The 25,134-nt window shown below is 41.1% G+C and overlaps 1 protein-coding gene across 2 annotated transcripts in view; it reads right to left on the minus strand.

Annotated features, from left to right (window-relative positions):
- Nucleotides 1-23,307, minus strand: part of ipcef1 (interaction protein for cytohesin exchange factors 1) — a 29,364-nt gene extending 6,057 nt beyond the window's left edge. The window contains exons 1-9 of one of the 2 annotated variants that reach the window (XM_034004475.3): nucleotides 23,226-23,307; nucleotides 17,482-17,533; nucleotides 17,012-17,048; nucleotides 16,021-16,193; nucleotides 14,699-14,772; nucleotides 12,083-12,154; nucleotides 9,809-9,867; nucleotides 7,408-7,505; nucleotides 6,361-6,727 (exon numbers count right to left, since the gene is read on the minus strand). In XM_034004475.3, the coding sequence (XP_033860366.3) occupies nucleotides 6,361-6,727; nucleotides 7,408-7,505; nucleotides 9,809-9,867; nucleotides 12,083-12,154; nucleotides 14,699-14,772; nucleotides 16,021-16,193; nucleotides 17,012-17,048; nucleotides 17,482-17,505 (904 nt within the window). In that variant the 5' untranslated portion in view covers nucleotides 17,506-17,533; nucleotides 23,226-23,307. Of the gene's footprint in view, nucleotides 1-6,360; nucleotides 6,728-7,407; nucleotides 7,506-9,808; nucleotides 9,868-12,082; nucleotides 12,155-14,698; nucleotides 14,773-16,020; nucleotides 16,194-17,011; nucleotides 17,049-17,481; nucleotides 17,534-22,868; nucleotides 22,987-23,225 lie in introns of those variants that run through there. The other variant, XM_034004474.3, reaches the window with a different exon arrangement.
- Between the last annotated feature and the right edge of the window lie 1,827 nt (nucleotides 23,308-25,134).

The following is a 25,134-nucleotide window of genomic DNA, read 5'->3' on the forward strand; positions in this document are numbered from 1 at the left end:
CCAGGATTAAACAAGTTTGCACCACTGAACTAGTCAATCGTTTTGCTCTATTGGTCCTTACAGCTGAATTCAGTCCACTGTGCTGTGATTAACAAATGTAGCTGAATCTGTGTAATTAGTGTGTTTTTACAGTGCAATTAAAAACATGATTGTTGTAAAGTATTGCCAAATGAAGCTCAGGAAAGCTTTCTTTGCTCTCAGGCAGCCCTGTAAATAATATTTCAGTAATTTAGCTGAAATGTAATTAATACAGTATGCTGACTTGCACAGGTCACCACAGTTATAATGCATCAGCCGGGATGGGAAAAGAGGACCTTGTTTTGAGACTACAGCTCCAGCAACTTCAAAGCCACTCTGATAAGAACTGGAACTGTGAGTCGTGTAGACTAGAGAAAAAGCTGCCTGGAGTTTTACTGCAGATCTCCTTAAAGGTGTATGTTTAGCCTTCAAAGCTTTACAGTTTTTCAAAGCCCTATAATTACCAAACCTTTTGGCAAAACGTAGATCTATAATTAGTGTTTACAGAAAAACCTTATGTACCCATCTTTGTAATCTAGAGCTAATTTAGTTGACTATTACATAAGCAGCAATAAGGGTTGCTTTCAGGTTCTAATTGCAAACTGTTTTAAGATACAGATCTGGGTTCAGGCCTGGGCAATGGCTGTTTAAAGGGAATCACAGAACCACAGCTATCAAGCAGCAATGTCACATGCACACATTTATTTTGGCTGCTACTATAGTGAATGAACAGTAAGTATTGAATAATAGGAGCAAACTTCCATCGTTACCAGAAAAGCCTGGAGCCAAAAATACCCACACTGAGTCGAGCATTCTGTCTGCCTCCCCACTCCTGGACTGCCAAGCAAGCTCACATTCCACTTGACAGCTCTGCAGAGTCGAGTGAAATTGTCACGTTTTGGAAACCTATCCCTTATTACTGAATTATTTCTATTAGTGAAATCTGACCTTAGCCAGACCGGCTGCAGGAAGTGTGGTCTCTTCCCTTCTCTGTATTGTGTAATTCTATTAATATACAAATGCAGCAAACAAAGACAACCGATAGATTTCTGGACACAATCAATGTCACCCACTGCAGGAGTGCAATAGACTGAAGGTGTTCATAGCACCTTCCAAACTGTCCACACATGTCCTGTCCCTAACACTGCACTGCAGTACACAGGTGGGCACCTCTCCTGCAGCATAGATTCCTAGGGGGCGGCAGCATTACTCTGTGACAGCAATGCTGTGTCTGTTGACTCTAAAATGATGACTTGGAGATCAATTTAATGATCTATACATTCTGTGTTGAAGGAGGAAGACCTGCCTCCCCCTATAGTTTATGTTTACTATCATTTGTTTGTTGGTAAATACAATTACTTTATAAAAATGATTATGTATTAACTGGCAGTGTCATACATTGTGGTACACAGACCACACCGTGTGAACAAATTCATTGTCTTACTCTGTTTTTTGGTACTAAACCTGTTTATCAATATGAATTTATGGGCCAGGCTACACAGATCTGTGGTGGGGTTGTGTCTTAACATGTCTGTTTTTTGGTACTAAACCTGTGTATCAATATGAATTTATGGGCCAGGCTACACAGATCTGTGGTGGGGTTGTGTCTGAACATGTCTGTTGTAGTCATCGTTGTAGCCAGCATTACAACACAAAGAAAGAGGCACAAGTTAAATGAATGGGAGCTTTGTCTCCTTTATCTCTTTGGAGAGTTTTGTTTTGTATTGTTTTATTTGACAACCTGAACTTCCCTCCAACACCTTTCTAGGTTTGTGTCCCAAACTGGGTTGGTACTTCATTGTAAATGACCACTCAGGTGGCTTTGAGGAGATAGGAATATGAAAGATCTACGCTTTGGGATCGCTCCTTATGAGAAGCATGGATGTGTGTGTGTGTGTGTGTGTATATATATATATATATATATATATATATATATATATATATATATATATATATACAGACGTGCTCAAATTTGTTGGTACCCTTACAGCTCATTGAAATAATGCTTTATTCCTCCTGAAAAGTGATTAAATTAAAAGCTATTTTATCATGTATACTTGCATGCCTTTGGTATGTCATAGAATAAAGCAAAGAAGCTGTGAAAAGAGATGAATTATTGCTTATTCTACAAAGATATTCTAAAATGGCCTGGACACATTTGTTGGTACCCCTTAGAAAAGATAATAAATAATTGGATTATAGTGATATTTCAAACTAATTAGTTTCTTTAATTAGTATCACACATGTCTCCAATCTTGTAATCAGTCATTCAGCCTATTTAAATGGATAAAAGTAGTCACTGTGCTGTTTGGTATCATTGTGTGCACCACACTGAACGTGGACCAGAGAAAGCAAAGGAGAGAGTCGTCTGAGGAGATCAGAAAGAAAATAATAGACAAGCATGGTAAAGGTAAAGGCTACAAGACCATCTCCAAGCAGCTTGATGTTCCTGTGACAACAGTTGCAAATATTATTAAGAAGTTTAAGGTCCATGGAACTGTAGCCAACCTCCCTGGGCACGGCTGCAAGAGGAAAATCGACCCCAGATTGAACAGAAGGATAGTGTGAATGGTAGAAAAAGAACCAAGGATAACTGCCAAAGAGATACAAGCTGAACTCCAAGGTGAAGGTACGTCAGTTTCTGATCGCACCATCAGTCGCTTTTTGAGTGAAAGTGGGCTCCATGGAAGAAGACCCAGGAGGACTCCACTTTTGAAAGAAAAACATAAAAAAGCCAGACTGGAATTTGCTAAAATGCATATTGACAAGCCACAATCCTTCTGGGAGAATGTCCTTTGGACAGATGAGTCAAAACTGGAGCTTTTTGGCAAGTCACATCAGCTCTATGTTCACAGACGAAAAAATGAAGCTTTCAAAGAAAAGAACACCATACCTACAGTGAAACATGGAGGAGGCTCGGTTATGTTTTGGGGCTGCTTTGCTGCGCCTGGCACAGGGTGCCTTGAATCTGTGCAGGGCACAATGAAATCTCAAGACTATCAAGGCATTCTGGAGCGAAACGTACTGCCCAGTGTCAGAAAGCTCTGTCTCAGTCGCAGGTCATGGGTCCTCCAACAGGATAATGACCCAAAACACACAGCTAAAAGCACCCAAGAATGGATAAGAACAAAACATTGGACTATTCTGAAGTGGCCTTCTATGAGTCCTGATCTGAATCCTATCGAACATCTATGGAAAGAGCTGAAACTTGCAGTCTGGAGAAGGCACCCATCCAACCTGTGACAGCTGGAGCAGTTTGCTCAGGAAGAGTGGGTCAAACTACCTGTTAACAGGTGCAGAAGTCTCATTGAGAGCTACAGAAAACATTTGATTGCAGTGATTGCCTCTAAAGGTTGTGCAACAAAATATTAGGTTAGTGGTCCCATCATTTTTGTCCATGTCATTTTCATTTGTTTTATTATTTACAATATTATGTTGAATAAAAAATCAAAAGCAAAGTCTGATTTCTATTAAATATGGAATAAACAATGGTGGATACCAATTACTTTTGTCAGTTTCAAGTTATTTCAGAGAAAATTGTGCATTCTTCGTTTTTTGTGGAGGGGTACCAAGAAATTTGAGCACGTCTGTATATATATATAAGGAGGTTCATTGTGATGCCCCACTCCCAATGGACCTAACGAACACTCACCTGGAAGCATGCCCCACTCCCAATGAACCCTCATCTGGAGGCATGCCCCACTACCAATGAACCCAATGAACCCTCACCTGGAGGCATGCCCCACTCCCAATGAACCCTCACCTGGAGGCATGCCCCACTCCCAGTGAACCCAATGAACCCTCACCTGGAGGTATGCCCCACTCCCAGTGAACCCTCACCTGGAGGCATGCCCCACTCCCAGTGAACCCAATGAACCCTCACCTGGAGGTATGCCCCACTCCCAATGAACACTCATCTGGAGGCATGCCCCACTCCCAATGAACACTCATCTGGAGGCATGCCCCACTCCCAATGAACACTCAACTGGAGGCATGCCCCACTCCCAGTGAACCCAATGAACCCTCATCTGGAGGCATGCCCCACTCCCAGTGAACCCAATGAACCCTCATCTGGAGGCATGCCCCACTCCCAATGAACACTCACCTGGAGGCATGCCCCACTCCCAGTGAACCCAATGAACACTCACCTGGAGGTATGCCCCACTCCCAGTGAACCCAATGAACCCTCATCTGGAGGCATGCCCCACTCCCAATGAACACTCACCTGGAGGCATGCCCCACTCCCAGTGAACCCAATGAACCCTCATCTGGAGGCATGCCCCACTCCCAATGAACCCTCACCTGGAGGCATGCCCCACTCCCAATGAACCCTCACCTGGAGGCATGCCCCACTCCCAATGAACCCTCACCTGGAGGCATGCCCCACTCCCAGTGAACCCAATGAACCCTCACCTGGAGGTATGCCCCACTCCCAGTGAACCCAATGAACACTCACCTGGAGGCATGCCCCACTCCCAATGAACCCAATGAACACTCACCTGGAGGTATGCCCCACTCCCAGTGAACCCTCACCTGGAGGCATGCCCCACTCCCAGTGAACCCAATGAACCCTCATCTGGAGGCATGCCCCACTCCCAGTGAACCCTCACCTGGAGGTATGCCCCACTCCCAGTGAACCCAACGAACCCTCATCTGGAGGCATGCCCCACTCCCAATGAACACTCACCTGGAGGCATGCCCCACTCCCAATGAACCAGTCTGTCACCAAGAGTCGTGTCATGGTAAAGGATCAAACTAGGATCAGAAATAGTTATACAGCCCTCTGAAACAAGCAAAGCTTACCAGTGAACTGAAACACAGGGTTATTCACAGACCAGACAGAAGGCCTTTGGTCTACCATGAAAAAGCATCTTGCTTTAGTAACAATAAAAAAGACATATTGAAATGTGGTAGACTATGAAATGTCTAGTTTTCTGGTCGATGCTCTTGTCAAGTTACAAAAGCTAAATCTGTTGCCTGCTGTATATTTCTCTACAGACTATGTTGCACCTACAGCTCTTATCTTGGTTTCTATGTATAGATGTGAAGACTGTTTCACAAAGAAACATGGGTGGTATAATATATTACCTACTGCAGAAGTTCAAATACAAAGCCCACAGTCTCTCTCTATCAGGCCTCACAAACCTCCGGATTTGAACTCTTTAGGCACTAAGCAATTTTACTGAAAGACCAGCCTAGGACAGCTAATTAGTGTCTTATGTGAAGATAAAGTAAAAATGGGCAATATGTACGCAGGCTATTGTATTTGCATATTAGATTTGTTAGCTGGTCTGTTTTGAGTGGAGTTCTCGTTCCTATACTACTAGAGCGCTCTGCAGTGTTGAGTGGAGTCCTCTTTCCTATACTGCTAGAGCGCTCTGCAGTGTTGAGAGTGGAGTTCTCTTTCCTATACTACTAGAGCGCTCTGCAGTGTGGAGTGGAGTTCTCGTTCCTATACTACTAGAGCGCTCTGCAGTGTTGAGTGGAGTCCTCTTTCCTATACTGCTAGAGCGCTCTGCAGTGTTGAGAGTGGAGTTCTCTTTCCTATACTACTAGAGCGCTCTGCAGTGTTGAGAGTGGAGTTCTCTTTCCTACACTACTAGAGCGCTCTGCAGTGTTGAGTGGAGTCCTCTTTCCTATACTACCAGAGCGCTCTGCAGTGTGGAGTGGAGTTCTCGTTCCTATACTACTAGAGTGCTCTGCAGTTTTGAGGGGAGTTCTCTTTCCTATACTACTAGAGCGCTCTGCAGTGTTGAGAGTGGAGTTCTCTTTCCTATACTACTAGAGCGCTCTGCAGTTTTGAGTGGAGTTCTCTTTCCTATACTACTAGAGCGCTCTGCAGTGTGGAGTGGAGTTCTCTTTCCTATACTACTAGAGCGCTCTGCAGTGTTGAGAGTGGAGTTCTCTTTCCTATACTACTAGAGTGCTCTGCAGTGTTGAGAGTGGAGTTCTCTTTCCTATACTACTAGAGCATTCTGCAGTGTTGAGTGGAGTTCTCGTTCCTATACTACTAGAGTGCTCTGCACTTTTGAGGGGAGTTCTCTTTTGTAGACATGTATACAGGTCTCTATTGTTAAGAGTTATAAAAAGCTAACTTCATGACAACACTGACCTTGTATGTCATTTATGTGTAGTATGTGAAGGTGTCACTGTTTTTGAGTTGTAATAATGTGAACATATGAATGAACTGTATCAGTGACAAAGTTGACCACCCTTGTATGTGGCGTTTGCATTATTTCTGATGGCACCACAGATACAGAACGAGGAAGTGCTGGATTAAGATGTCCCAAGCAGACCAGTATCTAAGAGGTAGATGCTTTTATTCAATAAAGACATGCTTACCACTTTCCACAGATCCAGGCAAAGAGACCTCATTCTCAGGGTCTGCACAGCTGGTGGGGTTGAGCAGCTCTTCATGGAGAGAGTCCCGAGATCTGCTTATTGGATTTAGTGAAGAGTCCCCCGCGGGATCACTGCTGTCAGGCTGAGGGTGTTTGGAGTGAATCTGCAAAGAGCAGGTGAGCGACTGCCCAGCACTGGAGGCTTGTGAGCTGTTACTGATGTCGAGCCATGACTGGCGATCCTCACAGACGGCTTTAGAGACAGAAGCATCAGACCCCTGAGATGTAAGGGTGCTGCTGGGGGAGGCATTGAGGCCAGGGGCTGCACCAGGAGGAGTTGAGGAATACAGGGGCGGGAGGGTTTCCTCCTGTTTGCACAAAGTGCACAGATACTTGTAGTCAATGCAAAAGCACTTCAAAATAACACACATATGAAGCTGAAGCACGATTTCACAGTTTCTGCAAAAACATGTTTGGGCTGTATGATTATCTCTGGCTAGCAGTATTGGTATGTGTGTCTATTGTAAAACAGTGGGTGGAAAATGTATTTATTTAATGTTACAAATAATAACAAATTAATGAAATGTATGTATTCATGACACAGGGTGATTCATAATGGTCTTTACTCTAAAGTGCCATTGCATTTTTTCAATGAAATTTAAAATATATATCTATATCTATATCTATCTATCTATCTATCTATCTATCTATCTATCTATCTATCTATCTATCTATATGTATATATATATTAACACGCAACTCAGAAGAGCTGAAAAGTGTTTCTATGTAGTTTCATACTAGTTTTGAAGCAGTTTGTTTTCTCTTATTAAAAATGGTGTGAAATGAACTGTGGTGTAAAGACATTAATATACGTCTGACACAATGTAGTGTATTGTGTATATTGCCTTGGAGGGCAGGATATTCATATATACATCAGGAATGTCGTTCTGCCAGGTGCTCATTGTAATGATAGAATGCACTATGTAATTGTCCCCTCAAGTCAAATGAAGACCACAAACCTTAACAAATTCAGAGAGAAAATACATACAGGTTTAACTGCAGAGTCCATTGAATAGGGTGGAGGTGGTGTGGCGGCTGTCAGGTGTGACTCTTCATGATCACTTTCACTCCAGCAGTCTTGACTCACTGAAAATACAACATTAGTTAGCCTCGGGCCTGTCAGGATGTATTGCACTCATTTCCAACCCAGGCCATGTATTGTAATTGGCTCAAATCGATCATCTGTAACGCTGACAAGAGTTACCGAAAGCACACACAGTAGAAATACCACAAAAGTGTCCCTAGTGAAGGACTATATCATTTCTAAAGTCATCCTTGTAATTAGTATTAAGGCCCCCATCTCCTCCTATGAAACCTCTGTCCTGTTAACTCTTTGATAAGTCCACATGCTATAAACTACCAACCGTTTGGTAATTGAAATTGAAAACTGACTAAAGCAGTAAATTAGAACAGCTTCCATTCAGTGAAATACATTGGCTAAACTAATAACTAATAACTTTTTAAGAAGTCAAACTCTTGGTAATAATTTGTTACAAGAAAGTGTATGTCCCTTCAGGAGTAAGGCTACTTTATTAGGTGTATTAAATTGAGTTGGTTTCTTCCCTTAATAAAGAGGTTTCATTGTATTGTGTTTTGTAATTAAAAGTGGCTTTTTTCTCCAAAATAAATTAACAGAAAAAAAGACAGCTCTAAAATCCCCAAACTGGTGGATGCCAATCAAAATGCACACTGAAAGTGCTCAATGTTTTAAAAATAACTGTCATCTATTTAAGAAGGTTGTTACCTCACAAGCCCATTATGTTTCTTGTAAAATGACCAGTGTACAGAAACACTAATGATTTACACAAAAGGAAAAAAGAACTCTTGCATGCATGCTGTAAACAAACTGGTAAGCCAACGATGTCTGCTTCCTGCCTTGAACACTGTGGCGTCACTGTATTACATCACTCAGCTACTAATAACAAGGGCAGACCAAGCACATTTTCACTTTCACTATCTTTTTGTAGAAGATCTTAATTGGTTATTCGTGTCAGCATCCAAGGCAGGAAAGAAGGCTATTTAAATAAGCAATATTTACACAGAACACACCCAAATACTGTACAATATATAACATTTACAGAAGAGACTTGTTCAGAAGTTAATTGTAGCTGTAGTAACTCAGACAGACAGTGTTTTATGTCCTTCGCTATGCAGTGAATTATTCCAGGACACAACAGTATGCTTATCATCTGGGAGTATTGCAGCACACTCATATTGGAAAGCCAAAGCAGTATTTGAACCTGTATGCTACCAGCTGTCAACAGACAAACCTTCTCCAGCTGATACAATTAACCCTTTAATCAAGTGCATTGGGTAGGATGCATACAGAACCAGTGCATTGGGTAGGATGTACACAGAACCAGTGCATTGGGTAGGATGTACACAGAACCAGTGCATTGGGTAGGATGTACACGGAACCAGTGCATTGGGTAGGATGTACACAGAACCAGTGCATTGGGTAGAATGTGCACAGAACCAGTGCATTGGGTAGAATGTACACAGAACCAGTGCATTGGGTAGGATGTACACGGAACCAGTGCATTGGGTAGGATGTACACAGAACCAGTGCATTGGGTAGGATGTACACGGAACCAGTGCATTGGGTAGGATGTACACGGAACCAGTGCATTGGGTAGGATGTACATGGAACCAGTGCATTGGGTAGGATGTACACAGAACCAGTGCATTGGGTAGGATGTGCACAGAACCAGTGCATTGGGTAGAATGTACACAGAACCAGTGCATTGGGTAGGATGTACACAGAACCAGTGCATTGGGTAGGATGTGCACAGAACCAGTGCATTGGGTAGAATGTACACAGAACCAGTGCATTGGGTAGGATGTACACAGAACCAGTGCATTGGGCAGGATGTACACAGAACCAGTGCATTGGGTAGGATGTACACAGAACCAGTGCATTGGGTAGGATGTACACAGAACCAGTGCATTGGGTAGGATGTACACAGAACCAGTGCATTGGGCAGGATGTACACAGAACCAGTGCATTGGGTAGAATGTACACAGAACCAGTGCATTGGGTAGGATGTATACGGATCCAGTGCATTGGGTAGGATGTATACGGATCCAGTGCATTGCAGTGCTATGCATTTAACATGCTGATGCTTTATGAGTAAGGGCCACACTACTGTATGTAAAGAATATAAAAACAAAGGAGTCAATCAGGCCTTTTTTAGGCCAAGGCTGGCTTAAAAAATGAAATCTCTGGGAAACTGTGAGGTAATTGACAGCTGACGATATGCGACAGATAATATCCATAGACAAGCATCAAATGATTATTCTTTATAGTTTTCTAGAAATTACATTTTACCAGCCTTCTTGACCAGGCCGCTCTGACCGAATTGACATTCTTCCTGTTCTAAAGTCTTTACCTTCAGCTGGTGGCTCACACCTGATTGAAGCCAGTCCTTTCTTAAGTTTCTTAAGCCATCTGTGTGGAGGAAAAGGACCAAGATCATTTTAATCAAAAAAATCCTTTCAATGAAAAGGTGTCCTACATATAAATTGACACTCGCTTCATGTTTTGAATATCGTATTCCTTCGAATTTAAGATGACCTCAAATTTAAGACACAGCCCAAATTTCCCACCCTCAATTTGAGAAAAAAAATAAAACATCAAATAAATCTACATTTACAAAGATACAACCTCAGTTATGCATATGGAGGCAGTTTGCGGCCGTCTGTTATCACACAGAGCATTACAGTTACGCGCTGTTTCTCATTTCCAGTCGTGATTACTCACACCTGTTTTTCTCTCAATTTGTAAATTGTGGTATTCCTTGACATGTCTAAAAATACGGGGGCCTGATCAGCATTTCCGATCTGTCCAAGCTGGTCCTGTTTGTTAGAAATGCTGAAATTGTAAAAGCTTCTCTTTTGAATTCCTCAGGAAGCTAATGACGCTTCTTTGAAAATGGCTGCCTGTATGTCATGGATGATTAGAGATTGGGCAGGAACATCTTTGCTTGTTTTTTCTCAGCAGTCAGTCACGTTGCTGTTTGTGTAGTCGGGTTGTCAGGTCTTTGTTTGTTTTTTCTCTGCAGTCAGTCACGTTGCTGTTTGTGTAGTCGGGTTGTCATGTCTTTGTTTTTTCTCAGCAGTCAGTCACGTTGCTGTTTGTGTACTCGGGTTGTCAGGTCTTTGTTTGTTTTTTCTCAGCAGTCAGTCACGTTGCTGTTTGTGTAGTCGGGTTGTCATGTCTTTGTTTTTTCTCAGCAGTCAGTCACGTTGCTGTTTGTGTACTCGGGTTGTCATGTCTTTGTTTGTTTTTTCTCAGCAGTCAGTCACGTTGCTGTTTGTGTAGTCGGGTTGTCATGTCTTTGTTTTTTCTCAGCAGTCAGTCACGTTGCTGTTTGTGTAGTCGGGTTGTCATGTCTTTGTTTTTTCTCAGCAGTCAGTCACGGTGCTGTTTGTGTACTCGGGTTGTCATGTCTTTGTTTTTTCTCAGCAGTCAGTCACGTTGTTGTTTGTGTAGTCGGGTTGTCATGTCTTTGTTTTTTCTCAGCAGTCAGCCACGTTGCTGTTTGTGTAGTCGGGTTGTCATGTCTTTGTTTGTTTTTTCTTGTCAGTCAGTCACGTTGCTGTTTGTGTAGTTGGGTTGTCATGTCTTTGTTTGTTTTTTCTCAGCAGTCAGTCACGTTGCTGTTTGTGTAGTCGGGTTGTCATGTCTTTGTTTGTTTTTTCTTGTCAGTCAGTCACGTTGCTGTTTGTGTAGTCGGGTTGTCATGTCTTTGTTTGTTTTTTCTTGTCAGTCAGTCACGTTGCTGTTTGTGTAGTCGGGTTGTCATGTCTTTGTTTTTTCTCGGCAGTCAGTCACGTTGCTGTTTGTGTAGTCGGGTTGTCATGTCTTTGTTTTTTCTCAGCAGTCAGTCACGTTGCTGTTTGTGTAGTCGGGTTGTCATGTCTGTTATTTTCTCAGCAGTCAGTCACGTTGCTGTTTGTGTAGTCGGGTTGTCATGTCTTTGTTATTTTCTCAGCAGTCAGTCACGTTGCTGTTTGTGTAGTCGGGTTGTCATGTCTTTGTTTTTTCTCAGCAGTCAGTCACGTTGCTGTTTGTGTAGTCGGGTTGTCATGTCTTTGTTTTTTCTCAGCAGTCAGTCACGTTGCTGTTTGTGTAGTCGGGTTGTCATGTCTTTGTTTGTTTTTTCTCAGCAGTCAGTCACGGTGCTGTTTGTGTAGTCGGGTTGTCATGTCTTTGTTTTTTCTCAGCAGTCAGTCACGTTGCTGTTTGTGTAGTCGGGTTGTCATGTCTTTGTTTTTTCTCGGCAGTCAGTCACGTTGCTGTTTGTGTAGTCGGGTTGTCATGTCTTTGTTTTTTCTCAGCAGTCAGTCACGTTGCTGTTTGTGTAGTCAGGTTGTCACGTCTTTTGTTGCAGATTTTAATATACGCATCACTATACTCAAATTTAAGCGCAGGCCATTTTTGAGAAGAAAAAAAATGGTTGAAAAAGTGTGTCTTAAATTCGAAGGAATAGGGTACATATAGTACTGTAGTGTTATAGTTTATCTGTGTTTGTAACAATTTGTATGTGCTTTTCCATATAATAGAATAGTATTTTCCAGAAGTATGCCGTTTGAGAGCAAAACAAAACATGCAGTTAAAGCAGCAGAGCTTTCTGAGACCAGGCTGGATGTCTGTTACTTACTTGTTCATTTCTTCAGGAGACTCAGCTGCAAAATAGAATGTCCTGATCTGAGGGTGTCTGGCCTTTATCGCACTAAACAACAAATATATATATATAGATATACATACATTAATAAAACAAACAGTTGAGAGAGGACTGTTTCAATGACATGCAAACAAAGAAACAAATCCATCTAAAATTAGGAATACAAGTCCTCAAATGGTATTGCTTTTATACTGCTGTTTCCATGCAGGAAAGAGCAATTGTGATTGTCCCCTGTAGTTCCTTATAATGTTAAAGGTATTTCATTCCTCTCTGAAAATGTGCCTTTGTACTTTCATTTTTTATTTTTGGAATTTGTCATTAATATGTTGTAGTAATATAGAGAAATGGTCTTAGAGTAACTTTCTATGTTTGTAATGATTTGTGTGTGTAGGAATGAACAGTAATAGATTTTTCATGATTACAGTTGGACAGCAATGAATAAGCTGAGGGGACACAGAGCCACTTTGTGGCTTGTAACTTGGTTTCAGGAGACGAGGTTCCAGGCCCCTGCACGGCACACCAGGGGAGACTTGGGGTTTGATACAGCAAAGCTGCCTCAGACTAGGTCTACCGGAGCAACTCAAAGGTAATTTTAAAACGTAAAAGTGCTTTACTAGTGTTGTAGTGTTAACAGTTTAAATGGATTTTCACCAAAGATAGATAGATAAATAAATAAATAAATAAATAAATAAATAAATAAATAGTGAAAATTGCACTTTGGTGTGAAGACCAAACCTAAATCAAACAATTGAGCTCTTTTCAGAAGAAACAAGGTATCCGATGTCCTTTAACTGATCTTGTACTTTAATGACCTTCTCATACTTTACTGGTGGAAATGAAGATGCTATAATAATGTAACCATCCAGCATTACAATTACAAATGTATGTTATGTATTTGATAGGGACATGCCTTGAGTGAATTACTTTTAAATGAAAGTCTGGTTTTTCTGTTTAAAAAAACAAAACCAGGAACTGACACGGCAATGTGTTTGTTCAGCGGTTTGTTACCCTGGCATTTCCTGTTACAAAAGGACCAGCGAATTTGTATAAAGCTTCTCACACAGTTCCAAGCACAGCACACGGACGTTGTCAGTTTGCTCTGAATCTCTGTGTCAACACATGATATGTATAATATCTGGCCTGTTTTAAAAGCTGTAACTCAGGTACTAAATAATACATCCCGAGTACAATTGGTCTCCAAAATGCAGTGCAATCCTGATGCCAGATCATTTTACAATTCTATATGAAGCAATTGTAGTATTTTAGCCTGCCTCTGGAGACCTGAGTGCTACAACTCATATTCAAGGTAAATTACTTAACACAATCCTGGCTGACTCAGTATCTTCCACAACACTAAACCAAAGAACTAAATTGAAGAATTTCAATAGAGAGCTGGATTTCTTGAACCCCATTTGATTTCAGCAATGAAGTCATTCCCATCCCACAATGGAGCAGCTCTATTGATGCTCAGTTCTGGTGTTTAGTCCAGTCCACTCGGAAACTGGATCACAGGTAACATTTCAGGGGAACTTTTTCAGAGTGAGATTATTCTACAGATACCTATTCTGATTCTGCCAAGCAGATTCGTTGGAATTCAGTGATCAGTGTTGTAGGCAGTACACTAGCTAGCTGGGCCTCCTCTTTCAGCTCCATGTAGAGCAGCTGGTATATGCTGGGTATTGGAGTCTACACAAGTCAGTCTGCTGAGGCAACAGGGTCCCTTCATTGTCCATAGCTTGTTTTAAACCTCAGCTTTTCTCTTCAGGTTTTCTTTAACCTGTTTTGTAATAAACTGCATTAAAAGGCATTAGTCAAAACATTGTGGGACAGATTTACATAGCTTTAGTAGGAGTGCCCAGTGGTGTGGTGCTCTGTTATTTATCACATCCAGTGTCATACCCATTGATAGCAGACTGCTAGCACAAACCTTCCCATAATGCCCCACAAACAAGCTTCCATCCTGTCCTTGAAGGAGAACTCGCTAAGCTGAGATAATCACTCGCTCTTCACTATTCATGTGACCCTTGACCTCTCAGTAAAGACATCCATTACCTGTTACAGGTCAGCTGCTATCACCAGAGCTTATTCCTCTAAGGACCGCATAACAAGATAAGGAAGAGCTTTCCTATGACAACGCAAACCTTGAAGACCCTGGGGCGAAAGTTTGGGCTCTCGCTATGACAAGATGAAGAGGACGTGGCCAAAAAACGTGTATACAGCTATAGCCAAAAATTTTGCATCACCCTGTAGAATGAACTAATTTTGCTTCATGAAGTCGAATGAAACCTGCTGAATAATGTTACTTTAACATATTGAATTACACATCGCTTTGTAGTTTTCCATATACTTAATGAAGAAATTGACAAATCTGACATTTAGAAATCTAACATGAAATACTGTACTACTATTATGGCTTCCAGTTGACTTTTGTGATGCCATTTTGTAGTTTCTTTGATTACATGAGGTTAAATAAAAGTTATACATTATGTTCATATATATACTGTATATATTTTTAATGATGTCTCAATCCTAAATATTAGGTGATGCAAAACTTTTGGCCATAGCCACAGTATAACAAAAAACAATTCTTACTGCTTTTTTCTGCATTCTGTTGCCTGATCCACAGTAAAATCAGTCAAGTTTATGAACCCTTCTGCTTTCTCTGCCTGTAATAAAAATATACAGATTTTTACAAACATTCACTTAGACAGCATTTACCTTACTGAAGAATGAGCATGTGTGGCTACAAGACTAAAGTGCACTTTGCAATGATGTGTGAACTGCATAGTGAAGAAGCACCTGCTTTATTAATAGTCTGTGAGTAATGTGAGAGTAAATAGAACCCAAGAAGGGCTTTCATGAAAGCAACGACAATTATACAAAAAAACGGACTACTTCTTAACAGGAAACATAATGTCAAGCAATAGCAAAATAAGCTAATGAGCTGACAGCAACAATGCACTTTGCACTGTTCATATCTTTATCAAAAGGTCTGCAAAACCATTTAATAGAAATGTGCATAATAATGAACGTTTAGTTACTGTTTCACATCACAGTGTTTGCTTTCTCGATGCTAAGATTATACATTTGTAGATTCAAATAATTAGACAGGGGAGTTTCCATTATTTCCTACATTGTTGCCTGCTATGGTTATAGATTTAGATGTTCCATCGAATGTGTGATGCATCCATCAGAGCTGTATATATTGTCAGGAAAGAATAACATAAGCAATACAGTTACCAAACCATACATAACCAACTAGCACATTGTATTAGGAGGCTGTGTGGTCCAGTGGTTAAAGAAACAGGCTTGTAACCAGGAGGAAATCCCACCTCAGCCACTGACTCTGCAGCTGATGCATAGTTCACACACCCTAGTCTCTGTAAATCGCCTTGGATAAAGGCGTCTGCTAAATAAATAAATAATAATAAAATAATAATATTTGATATTTTTAAGTTGTTTCTTTAATTATTTAAAAAACAAATTAAAAGGAACACCCTGTTACTAAAGTTGTGACGCTAACAACCCAAGGAATAAACACCATGTTCTTTTAAAGAAACAAACCCGTAGTTCTTAAATAAAATCGCTGCAGGAAGAAGGTAGGTGGAATATGCTGAGTTCTGCTGCGTATGGAGAACGTCACAATGACATGTTTATTACCAGTCTGTGTGGCAATGCGCCCCGCCCCTGTGTGCATTTGTGTGTTATGAAACACAGACCCGTTTATATCCCGTGTACCAATCTATACACCAACATTAACACACGCACCATACAACACATAACACACAAATGCACACAGGGGCGGGGCGCATTGCCACAGTCTGTTAGCTAGTTTTAACAGCACCAGATCCTATTCACATACATTAAGACAAAATGTAAAAACCCTGTCTGTTTTTAATCAGCACTTTACTCACCGTGTGGCTGCTGTACCAGTACAGAGAGGTTCTCTTTAGCACAAACCAGTACTTTTTCCATTTGATTCCTATGAAGCCCTTGGTTTCTCTCTTCCTATAGAGCCACCCCTGGCAGTCCACTTGTCCCAGTTCCTTACACGATATCCTCCGCCTGCTCATTGTTACACCATCCCCTGCAGCCACACAAGCACAACAATCAACATACAGTGGATACAACAGAGTCAGAAACCTACCACTGTGCAAACGTTTAACACACAACTGTACTTTCTTCACAGGCACAGCACTGAGAGGAAGAACAATCACGTACATGGCAGACGTAGTAAAACAAAAGGGGATATATGAGGAACAATAATAATAACAACATATGCTAGGGAAGAGGACCAGGGTAGGGCTTGCCTAATTTGTATTCTAAGAACAAGCTCTTATCATAAAAAGAAACAAATTGTTAGGAAAAATGGTTTCTTTTTTTTTTAGGTAAAAACTAATTTGCACACACAGTTTTCCTATGTCTGACCCATTCCATACTATCAAATGAACATAGGCTTGTTTGTATTCTTAACTGTTATTTATGGTGCAGTGCTTGCCTCTCAGTAAAGGCAGATCAGCCTGTTTGAGGCAGCGGGGTGATGCACTTGTACAGTATTGCAGGGAACATTTTAACAAATGCTTCTTCTAATATCCAAGCAGATTTACATTGACACCATGCTGTCCTCTCACGAGAGATCTGCACGGGTTCACTATGAATGGTAAACTGTAACAAGCCCTTGGCCCCACACAACGACCCACACAGAAACATTTCTAATGAGCAAAATCCTTACAAACTCACCCTGGTGTTCCAGATGACTTCAGAACACAAGTACAGTCATGCATTGCAACTCAGACCTGCATTCTATTTAAGCTGTTCACAGTTCAACCCTAAAACCTCATACCAAACAACGGCTTCAAACGGCGTCTCCTTGAGCACGTTGAAAGCGTGCTCACTGTATCTTACCTCGACTTCTCTTCTTCGACTTGTTACGCAAGGAGACCTGCGAGAAAGAGAAGACGCAGGCTGTGGGATGACGGATGGATGATGTGCAGCCAGGAAAACCCTGACATCAGAGCTCACAGCCAATCCAGGCACACTGTAGCAGCAAGCTCGTGCACACAGCCTGTTATAGTTAGATCTGTTGTCAGCCACTGACACACACAACTGATTTGGGGGTTTTACTGGAACATCCTGTTTCACACCACAGTTTGTAACTTCAAAACAGAGCTCTGCAGTTTTAAATAAAATGCCTGTTTTAAAGGAGACATTGCAGATTGAATGTTTTAAATAAACAAGCCACACTCATTTCCAGCTAATTATGATTTGCTGGCTTGACGTCTGCTGACCCTGCATAGACCAGCTACAGCATTCTAAGAACACTGCAGAACTGTGACGTTAAGGATGATAAGATAAAGAACATCACATCTACTCACAGGGTCGTAGGAATCAGCTGCCATCGTGGGCACCAGAGAGGGGAAAAGCAGACTGAAAGAAACAACAATGCTTTAAAATGAAAAACGATACCTGATTATTATTATTATTATTATGATGATGATGATGATGATGATGAAACCACTATCCTTCTATATTTCTTTTTTATCTGCTTTGAAGACTTGGTTCATTGGCTGGTCCTGTTAAACATGAAGCCAACTGTGGCCAGCTTTGTGGAAGGAAGTGATGTCACAGACAAGCAAATGTTTTCATTTGGAAACGGACACACCAAGATATCTTTAGTTTCACTTCTAACATTGCAGGGTGAAGTCTTGGAGTGTGTAACCAACAAGGTTTTGAACAAAAAACACGTCTCTTTCCTGTAGACTGCTTAGTTCTAAAATAAAATAAATACTTTGTTTAACACAACAGAAAGTTAATCTTTTGTGTAGGGATAGACGGATACACAGATTGCACCATTTGTTTTTAAACCAAATCTGGAAATTAAACAGCAAGAACATTTTTGAAGGATTGGTTACTATACCATTCATATTCAAATCAAGTATTAAGTAAAGACCTTACTATTATTATTATTATTATTATTATTATTATTATTATTATTATTATTATTATTATTATTAAGTAGATGCTTTTATCCAAAGTGACTTACAGAGACTAGGGGGTGAACTGTGCATCATCAACAACTGCTGCTGCAGAGTCACTTACAAGAGGACCTCGGGTTAACATCTTATCCGAAGGACGGAGCACAAGGTCACACACAGCGAGTCAGTGGCTGAGCCAGGTTGAACTTCCTGGTAACAAGCCCCTTTCTCTAACCACTGGACCTCCGAGCCTCGATACTGTGGGGGGTTCATATGAAGAACTGGAAGTGGAGACCACAATTAAGCTCAACCCTAAACCACACTATTTCCATGAAGATTTTTTTTGTGTCTTTATGTTAAACTTGCCACCATCAAGGCAAGTGTCTCACACGGATCTTCTGCTCAATCACACAAACCTACAGGACAGCTGGACCCCCCAAGAGTGCGTCTGCTATGTCACGCTCTCTGGAGATAACTATACTGAACTACTTGTCATAATTGGACATAATCCTTTTTCAACTGCGCTTCATGGTTTTTGCTTACCTTTATATGGTATTTCATGTCTGTCAATGGAAAAAATTACAACTAGCTCAGAAAGAATGCTAGATATGCGTAATAGCGCTTTGCATATCTGAGCTGAAGATGTCATACTGTATTGTGTAAAACCCTGCTCTTGGGTCAGAAGTTTAAATCAGCTCCCTTGAGTGTGTAACTGAAATTCTTTTCAAACAGAGGTAACTATTGCTGCTGACTGTGAGATCTTCAAAACTGCGATCAGACCCCTCAATAGGGTTCTAAGCAGATTGATATAAATCCCGGCCAGAGAAAGCAATGCTCCCAGGACTACAATTAGGTCATGCAGTCTTCTGGTACGTGAGCTTACATTTCTGCCTCTTGAAACAAAAGAAAGCAGTTTCTCTGGGGCAATAGAATCCTGCGGAAAAAGCGTAATAATCTGTTGTTATTTTTGCAACAGTTACTGATACAGCTTATCAAAAGGCAGTCTCCTGTAACACATCTTTACTCACATATAGCTAACATACCCTGGCTCCTAGCCCCACTATATCCTATTCGTTTTATATCCTGCATGATTTTAACACAAAAAAGTGATTATATCCCTAGGAGATTGCTTTAATGAGGATGGAATGAATGTGGACGGTATCATTTTACATCTGTTTGTCTTCTGAGTAACTCTACGCAATGGGCTTCTAACCATTTCACTTAGCTTGTCAAACACTTTCTAAGTTTTTACCAGTTATATAAAACAATCTCCACAATGCACAAACAGCATCCCCAAATCAGCCATTATGCTAGAATATTAATTCAAAAATCAAATTCACGCCTATGATTAATACGTTTTGTGACTAGTTTGAAGCTATTAATTGGTTTCAATATTAACTAAATGGAGTTATTAATCAAATTGATTAATCTTGTTACATAGTGTATTTATTAAAATGTTTGGCTATACTGTTACTTGATTGATTACTGTCTTGTCCACAAAGGGTTGCCAACTGTCCATTTTTTAAGCTTGCTGTCCGGTTTTGTAGTACACTGGATGCCGGACACACATTGCCTGTTAACACTCAGTGCTGAAAGGCCACCAGCGGCTCTGTGCCAGCGGTGCAGACTTGTGACAGACTGCTGTGCCTTTAATTATCAATTGCTGTTGCTAAAACAACAAAAGAGCTCGACAAACTGACGTCGCCACGATGAACATCACAATTTCAGCTTTTCATAGGTACGTAATTTAATATATGCTACCATTCAATTATTTTCAGCAACTCGCTGTAAAGCTAGATGTTGCTAACGTTAAACAGAGAAGGAGGCAGTGCCTGTGTTGTGCAGCAAGCCCGCTGGTTCTGTGATACTGCCAACTTTATGTTCTTTGGTTGTGTGATACTGTCACCTTTACGTTCTTTAAAAAAAAGAATAATAATCAAGGTCAGTTGCTAATACATATTTAATTAATAAAGATATATTTGAATAAAACATGCATCTCGTGGTATGACTGCATATCGCTGTCACATCAGAAAGGAAGCTGTGTTCAGTGAGGTAGCATGTTGTATGAATAGAACTAGTTACTACACAAAATTAAATATCAGTCACAATATTTAGATGCTTTGTGAAATTAATTTAGGTTGTGCTGCGTTTTTTCTTTTTTCCTTTTTTTTTTTGGGGGTGGGGGGTGGGGGTCTGTACCATGGCCCAGTAAATCCTAGCGCTAACACTGGCTGTGGCCTGACCCTTTAGCACTAATGTTATGGAAAAAATATATATTCAATTCAAAATGAATTGAACTATAAACCTGAAGGTGTAAGACATTTCATTTCCCATTTCACAGCCCTACCCTACAATGGAGGCTGTCACATTGGTCCTGGTTCCTGTTTTTATTTATTTAGTACATAAGAACTTAACAACATAAGAAATTTTACAAAAATGAGAGGAGGCCATTCAGCCCATCTTGCTCGTTTGGTTGTTAGTAGCTTATTGATCCCAGAATCTCATCAAGCAGTTTCTTGAAGGATCCCAGCATGTCAGCTTCAACAATATTACTAGGGAGTTGGTTCCAGACCCTCACAATTCTCTGTGTAAAAAAGTTCTGAATACCCCTTTATCTAATCTCCATTTGTGATCCCTGGTCCTTGTTTCTTTTTTCAGGTCAAAAAAGTCCCCTGGGTCGACATTGTCAATACCTTTCAGAATTTTGAATGTTTGAATCAGATCACCCCGTAGTCTTCTTTATTCAAGACTGAATAGATTCAATTCTTTTAGCCTGTCTGCATACGACATGCCTTTTAAACCCGGGATAATTCTGGTCGCTCTTCTTTGCACTCTTTCTAGAGCAGCAATATCCTTTTTGTAACAAGGTGACCAGAACTGAACACAATATTCTAGGTGAGGTCTTACTAATGCATTGTAAAGTTTTAACATTACTTCCCTTGATTTAAATTCAACACTTTTCACAATATATTCGAGCATCTTGTTGGCCTTTTTTTATAGCTTCCCCACATTGTCTAGATGAAGACATTTCCAAGTCAACATAAACTCCTAGGTCTTTTTCATAGATTCCTTCTTCAATTTCAGTATCTCCCATATGATATTTATAATGCACATTTTTATTGCCTGCATGCAATACTTTACACTTTTCTCTATTAAATGTCATTTGCCATGTGTCTGCCCAGTTCTGAATGCTGTCTAGATCATTTTGAAAGACCTTTGCTGCTGCAACAGTGTTTGCCACACCTCCTTTTTTTGTGTCGTCTTCAAATTTAACAAGTTTGCTTACTATACCAGAATCCAAATCATTAATGTAGATTAGAAATAGCTGATCCTTGTGGTACACCACTGGTTACCTGGCTCCATTTTGAGTTTTCTCCTCTAATCAGTACTTTCTGTTTCCTACATGTTAACCACTCTCTAATCCATGTGCATACATTTCCTTGAATCCCTACTGCGTTCAGTTTGAGAATTAATCTTTTATGCAGGACTTTGTCAAAAGCTTTCTGGAAATCTAAATAAACCATGTCATATGCTTTGCAATTATCCATTGTCAATGTTGCATCCTCAAAAAAATCAAGCAGGTTAGTCAGACACTATCTCCCTTTCCTATTATTATTATTATTTATTTCTTAGCAGACGCCCTTATCCAGGGCGACTTACAATTGTTACAAGATATCACATTATACATGATTTCACATTACATACAATTACCCATTTATACAGTTGGGTGTTTACTGGAGCAATCTAGGTAAAGTACCTTGCTCAAGGGTACAGCAGCAGTGTCCCCCACTGGGGATTGAACCCACAACCCTCCGGTCAAGAGTCCAGAGCCCTAACCACTACTCCACACTGCTGCCCTTCCCAAAATCATGCTGACTGTCTCCCAGGATACTGTTACCATATAGGTAATTTTCCATAAGTTTACATATAATAGAGCTCTCCACTCAAACACTGCAGCCTAGGTAACACAGCACATGTTGAGAGAAGTGAGAGTGAAGCAGCGTTAGACTCACCCAGGATATGCGTGTCTTGGGTTTTTAACCACCGCACACACAAAGATGACATTCAAATCCAAATCACAAAGTAATCAAGACCATTTCAGAAGCATGCTCTACAGTACAAAAAATCCACCAACCATCGTTGCAGATTAGTAAGAATCCCAGTGCAGCGTGTAACCTGTGTGCAGATGTCATCCTGTGCACAGAACATACTACACCCATGTCGAAAGTCAAAAACACAACTCTTTTTCATAGTAGTTCCTGAGTACAATCTTCATTTTTCAGGATTTGTAATCAGTTAAAAAGTTGTGTGCAGGGTTTGTCTTATTATAAGACATGTTTTACACACAGTTTGAGCAGCCAGATCCACTCAAGCTTCACTTTGCAGTCCTCTCACTCAGACTGCATGAGATCTGCAAGAGACTCCCCAATATGTGTAATATTCTTTGTGAGTTTATAAAGCATGGTTTACTGCATCTATTCAGCTTTGGTGACACAATCCTTTTACAGTGCATACATCTTTGTAATTCGTTCCTAACAAAATTAACTGAAAAAGAAAACAAATCCCCCCCCCGTCCGGGCTTGCACCACACCCACTTCTGTCCTTCACTAACTGGATGTGACCCTCTGCTCAAGTCAGTGCCCTCCCACACACACCCTCTCATTCACTGCATCGTCCCAGTCCCACCAGAATAAAAGAGGTAGATTACTGTACCCAACAGGCTTGATTTCTCTTCTGACCCTGCATCTTCCCAATCCCACCAGAATAAAAGAGGTAGATTACTGTACCCAATAGGCTTGATTTATCTTCCTGCCTGACCCCGTCAGGGCAACCCAGCCCAAAAGAACCTTTACGTCCTTCTTCAGTGTGCGAGTAAATGAGTCCCCTATGCTCCTTAATACTGTGCACTCCTTGCCATCTCCTAATAACATGACATAGCACTGTACATTCATCGCTATTGGATACAAACTCATTACGTTTAATCATGCTTTCACCAGCATATACCCACTTCCCTTATGCTTTAGTTTTAAGGAACTAAACAATGCTCCAGCAGCTCCTAATTATAAGAGATCAGAACTTCACATTTCACAAAACAGCAAAACAATAATCAAACCCAACAGCATAACAATGTCCCCTTCACATACCACAGAACCACAAGACACAACGCAGCCGCTGGAAATGGTTGAGATCACAAACCCAGTAATTTGCATAAGCAGCAACGCCACAGACTAATAACAGCATGTCAGATGTCACAGGAAATTGTTGCACAAATTAGTGATTGTTGCAGATTGGGCAAGCGGAAAGCAGCATCACAATGATGTGTTTTTTTTGGTTTTGTTTTTAGTGTTTTACACAGAAAATACACTCCCATTGAAAGTTAGTTTTGTGTTTATGACTGATTTTTTGTATATAAATAAAAACGGCAAACGCCACCTTAAACTGCAGCACTTCCCTGGTGTCAGTTTACCTTCCTGCTTCTGCCTGACGTCACCGCCCAGTCACCCTGTCACAGTTACATTTCTATTTCAGGGAACCAGAGTTATGATAATAACCTAACGTTCCCTTTCAAGAACGAAATATAACCATTACCGAATGGGTCAGTATACCGAAGCCATCGCAAGCACAAGATTGCTGCATGACCTGAATGCTACAAGGCTAAACCGAGGCTGTCTTGTGCGTTACCATTCAGTACCCCAGTAACAAGTAGCTAGGGTTAAAACATTGAGGGAGAAACTCACCTCTATGCCTGTGTTGTAAGGGCTGACTCGGAAGCAACCCTTAACACTAGTTCCAAAGCCAGGGTTCTGAGGATCCACGACAATCAGTCTGTAGAACCTAGTAAAGGTATGGGGAGTAGCCCACACTGCTGCATTGCAAATGTCCTTGTGACAGAAATATAATGAGTTCTGGTTGTAAATCTCCCTCTTGACCTGTGAGGGTACTAAGTAGCAAAAGGGAAAGGCTTTGGACAGGTTGGCCTGACAGTTCATTCCCTGGGTCGGGAAGTCAATCAGCCTCGAAAAAGACAAGACTTCAGTGCGGGAATGTATTGACCTGGAAGGTAAACGAGGTAGCAGCTGCAGGCAATAGAATCAGCTGCAATTGTTTACCAAGGGGTCATGCATAATCGCATAAAAGGGGCTGGAGAATTGTAAGTCTTTTCCTTCGTTTTTGGTTTTGAAGTAGACCCGGAAGGACCCGTGCACTGTGTATTACAAGTATCGTGAGTGTTTGTTTTGTTTGCCTTGTCTATAATTGTTACTTGTGTGTTTATAGACGGCTAACACGTTCTGGAGCTGTCGCTAAGCGCCAGCACTGAACCCGGAACAGCACTGCACTATTTGTCACTCTTTAAACTGTATCACCCACCACGAGCACCACAGCATGCACCCAGGACTGGTGACCGTGGTTGTGTATTGTGGGAGAGATACCATGTTTATTGTTTAGGGCTGCAATCCCTGTTACTGTTCTCTGTGTTTTACGCATTACTGTATATAACCAGAGTTTATTATTTGATCACAAGACCTGGATTATAACTAAAATAAAACATCTATTTTCCATACTGGATTACAAATCTCTGTCTGTTTATTCCTGCACTGCATCACCTCTGCACCTGTACATAATCAGCAACCACTTTGCCACAGTCCTTGACAGAGGCACCCTGGAATTAAACCCATGAAGTTGCAAGGCCCTGGAAGAATGGGCCGTGAGCTTTTCTGGAGGGGGCAAGTTAGCCAGCTCATAGGCAGTCCTGACTGTGTCTGCTATCCACTTGGACAGACGCTGCTTAGACAGGGCTTGACCACGGGACTTTGTCCCATAGCAGACAAATACTGTTCAGACTGCCTCCAACTTTTTTGTCAACATAATACGCTAGTTTCGCCCTCGGGGTAAAGTACAAGAAATCCACCAATCACCTCGGGGTGAAGCCTCCACTCTTAGCTGCTGGGGAAAAGGGGGTCTGCAACCCATTTCATCACCCCGGGCAAAACTGCTCGAAGTAAGAGGAGGTTTTCGTGCGCCAAAAGCAAAGCTTCTGAGCCATGCAATTGA

This window comes from Acipenser ruthenus, chromosome 5, assembly GCF_902713425.1.
Source record: "Acipenser ruthenus chromosome 5, fAciRut3.2 maternal haplotype, whole genome shotgun sequence".
In the NCBI taxonomy this organism is placed as follows: domain Eukaryota; kingdom Metazoa; phylum Chordata; class Actinopteri; order Acipenseriformes; family Acipenseridae; genus Acipenser; species Acipenser ruthenus.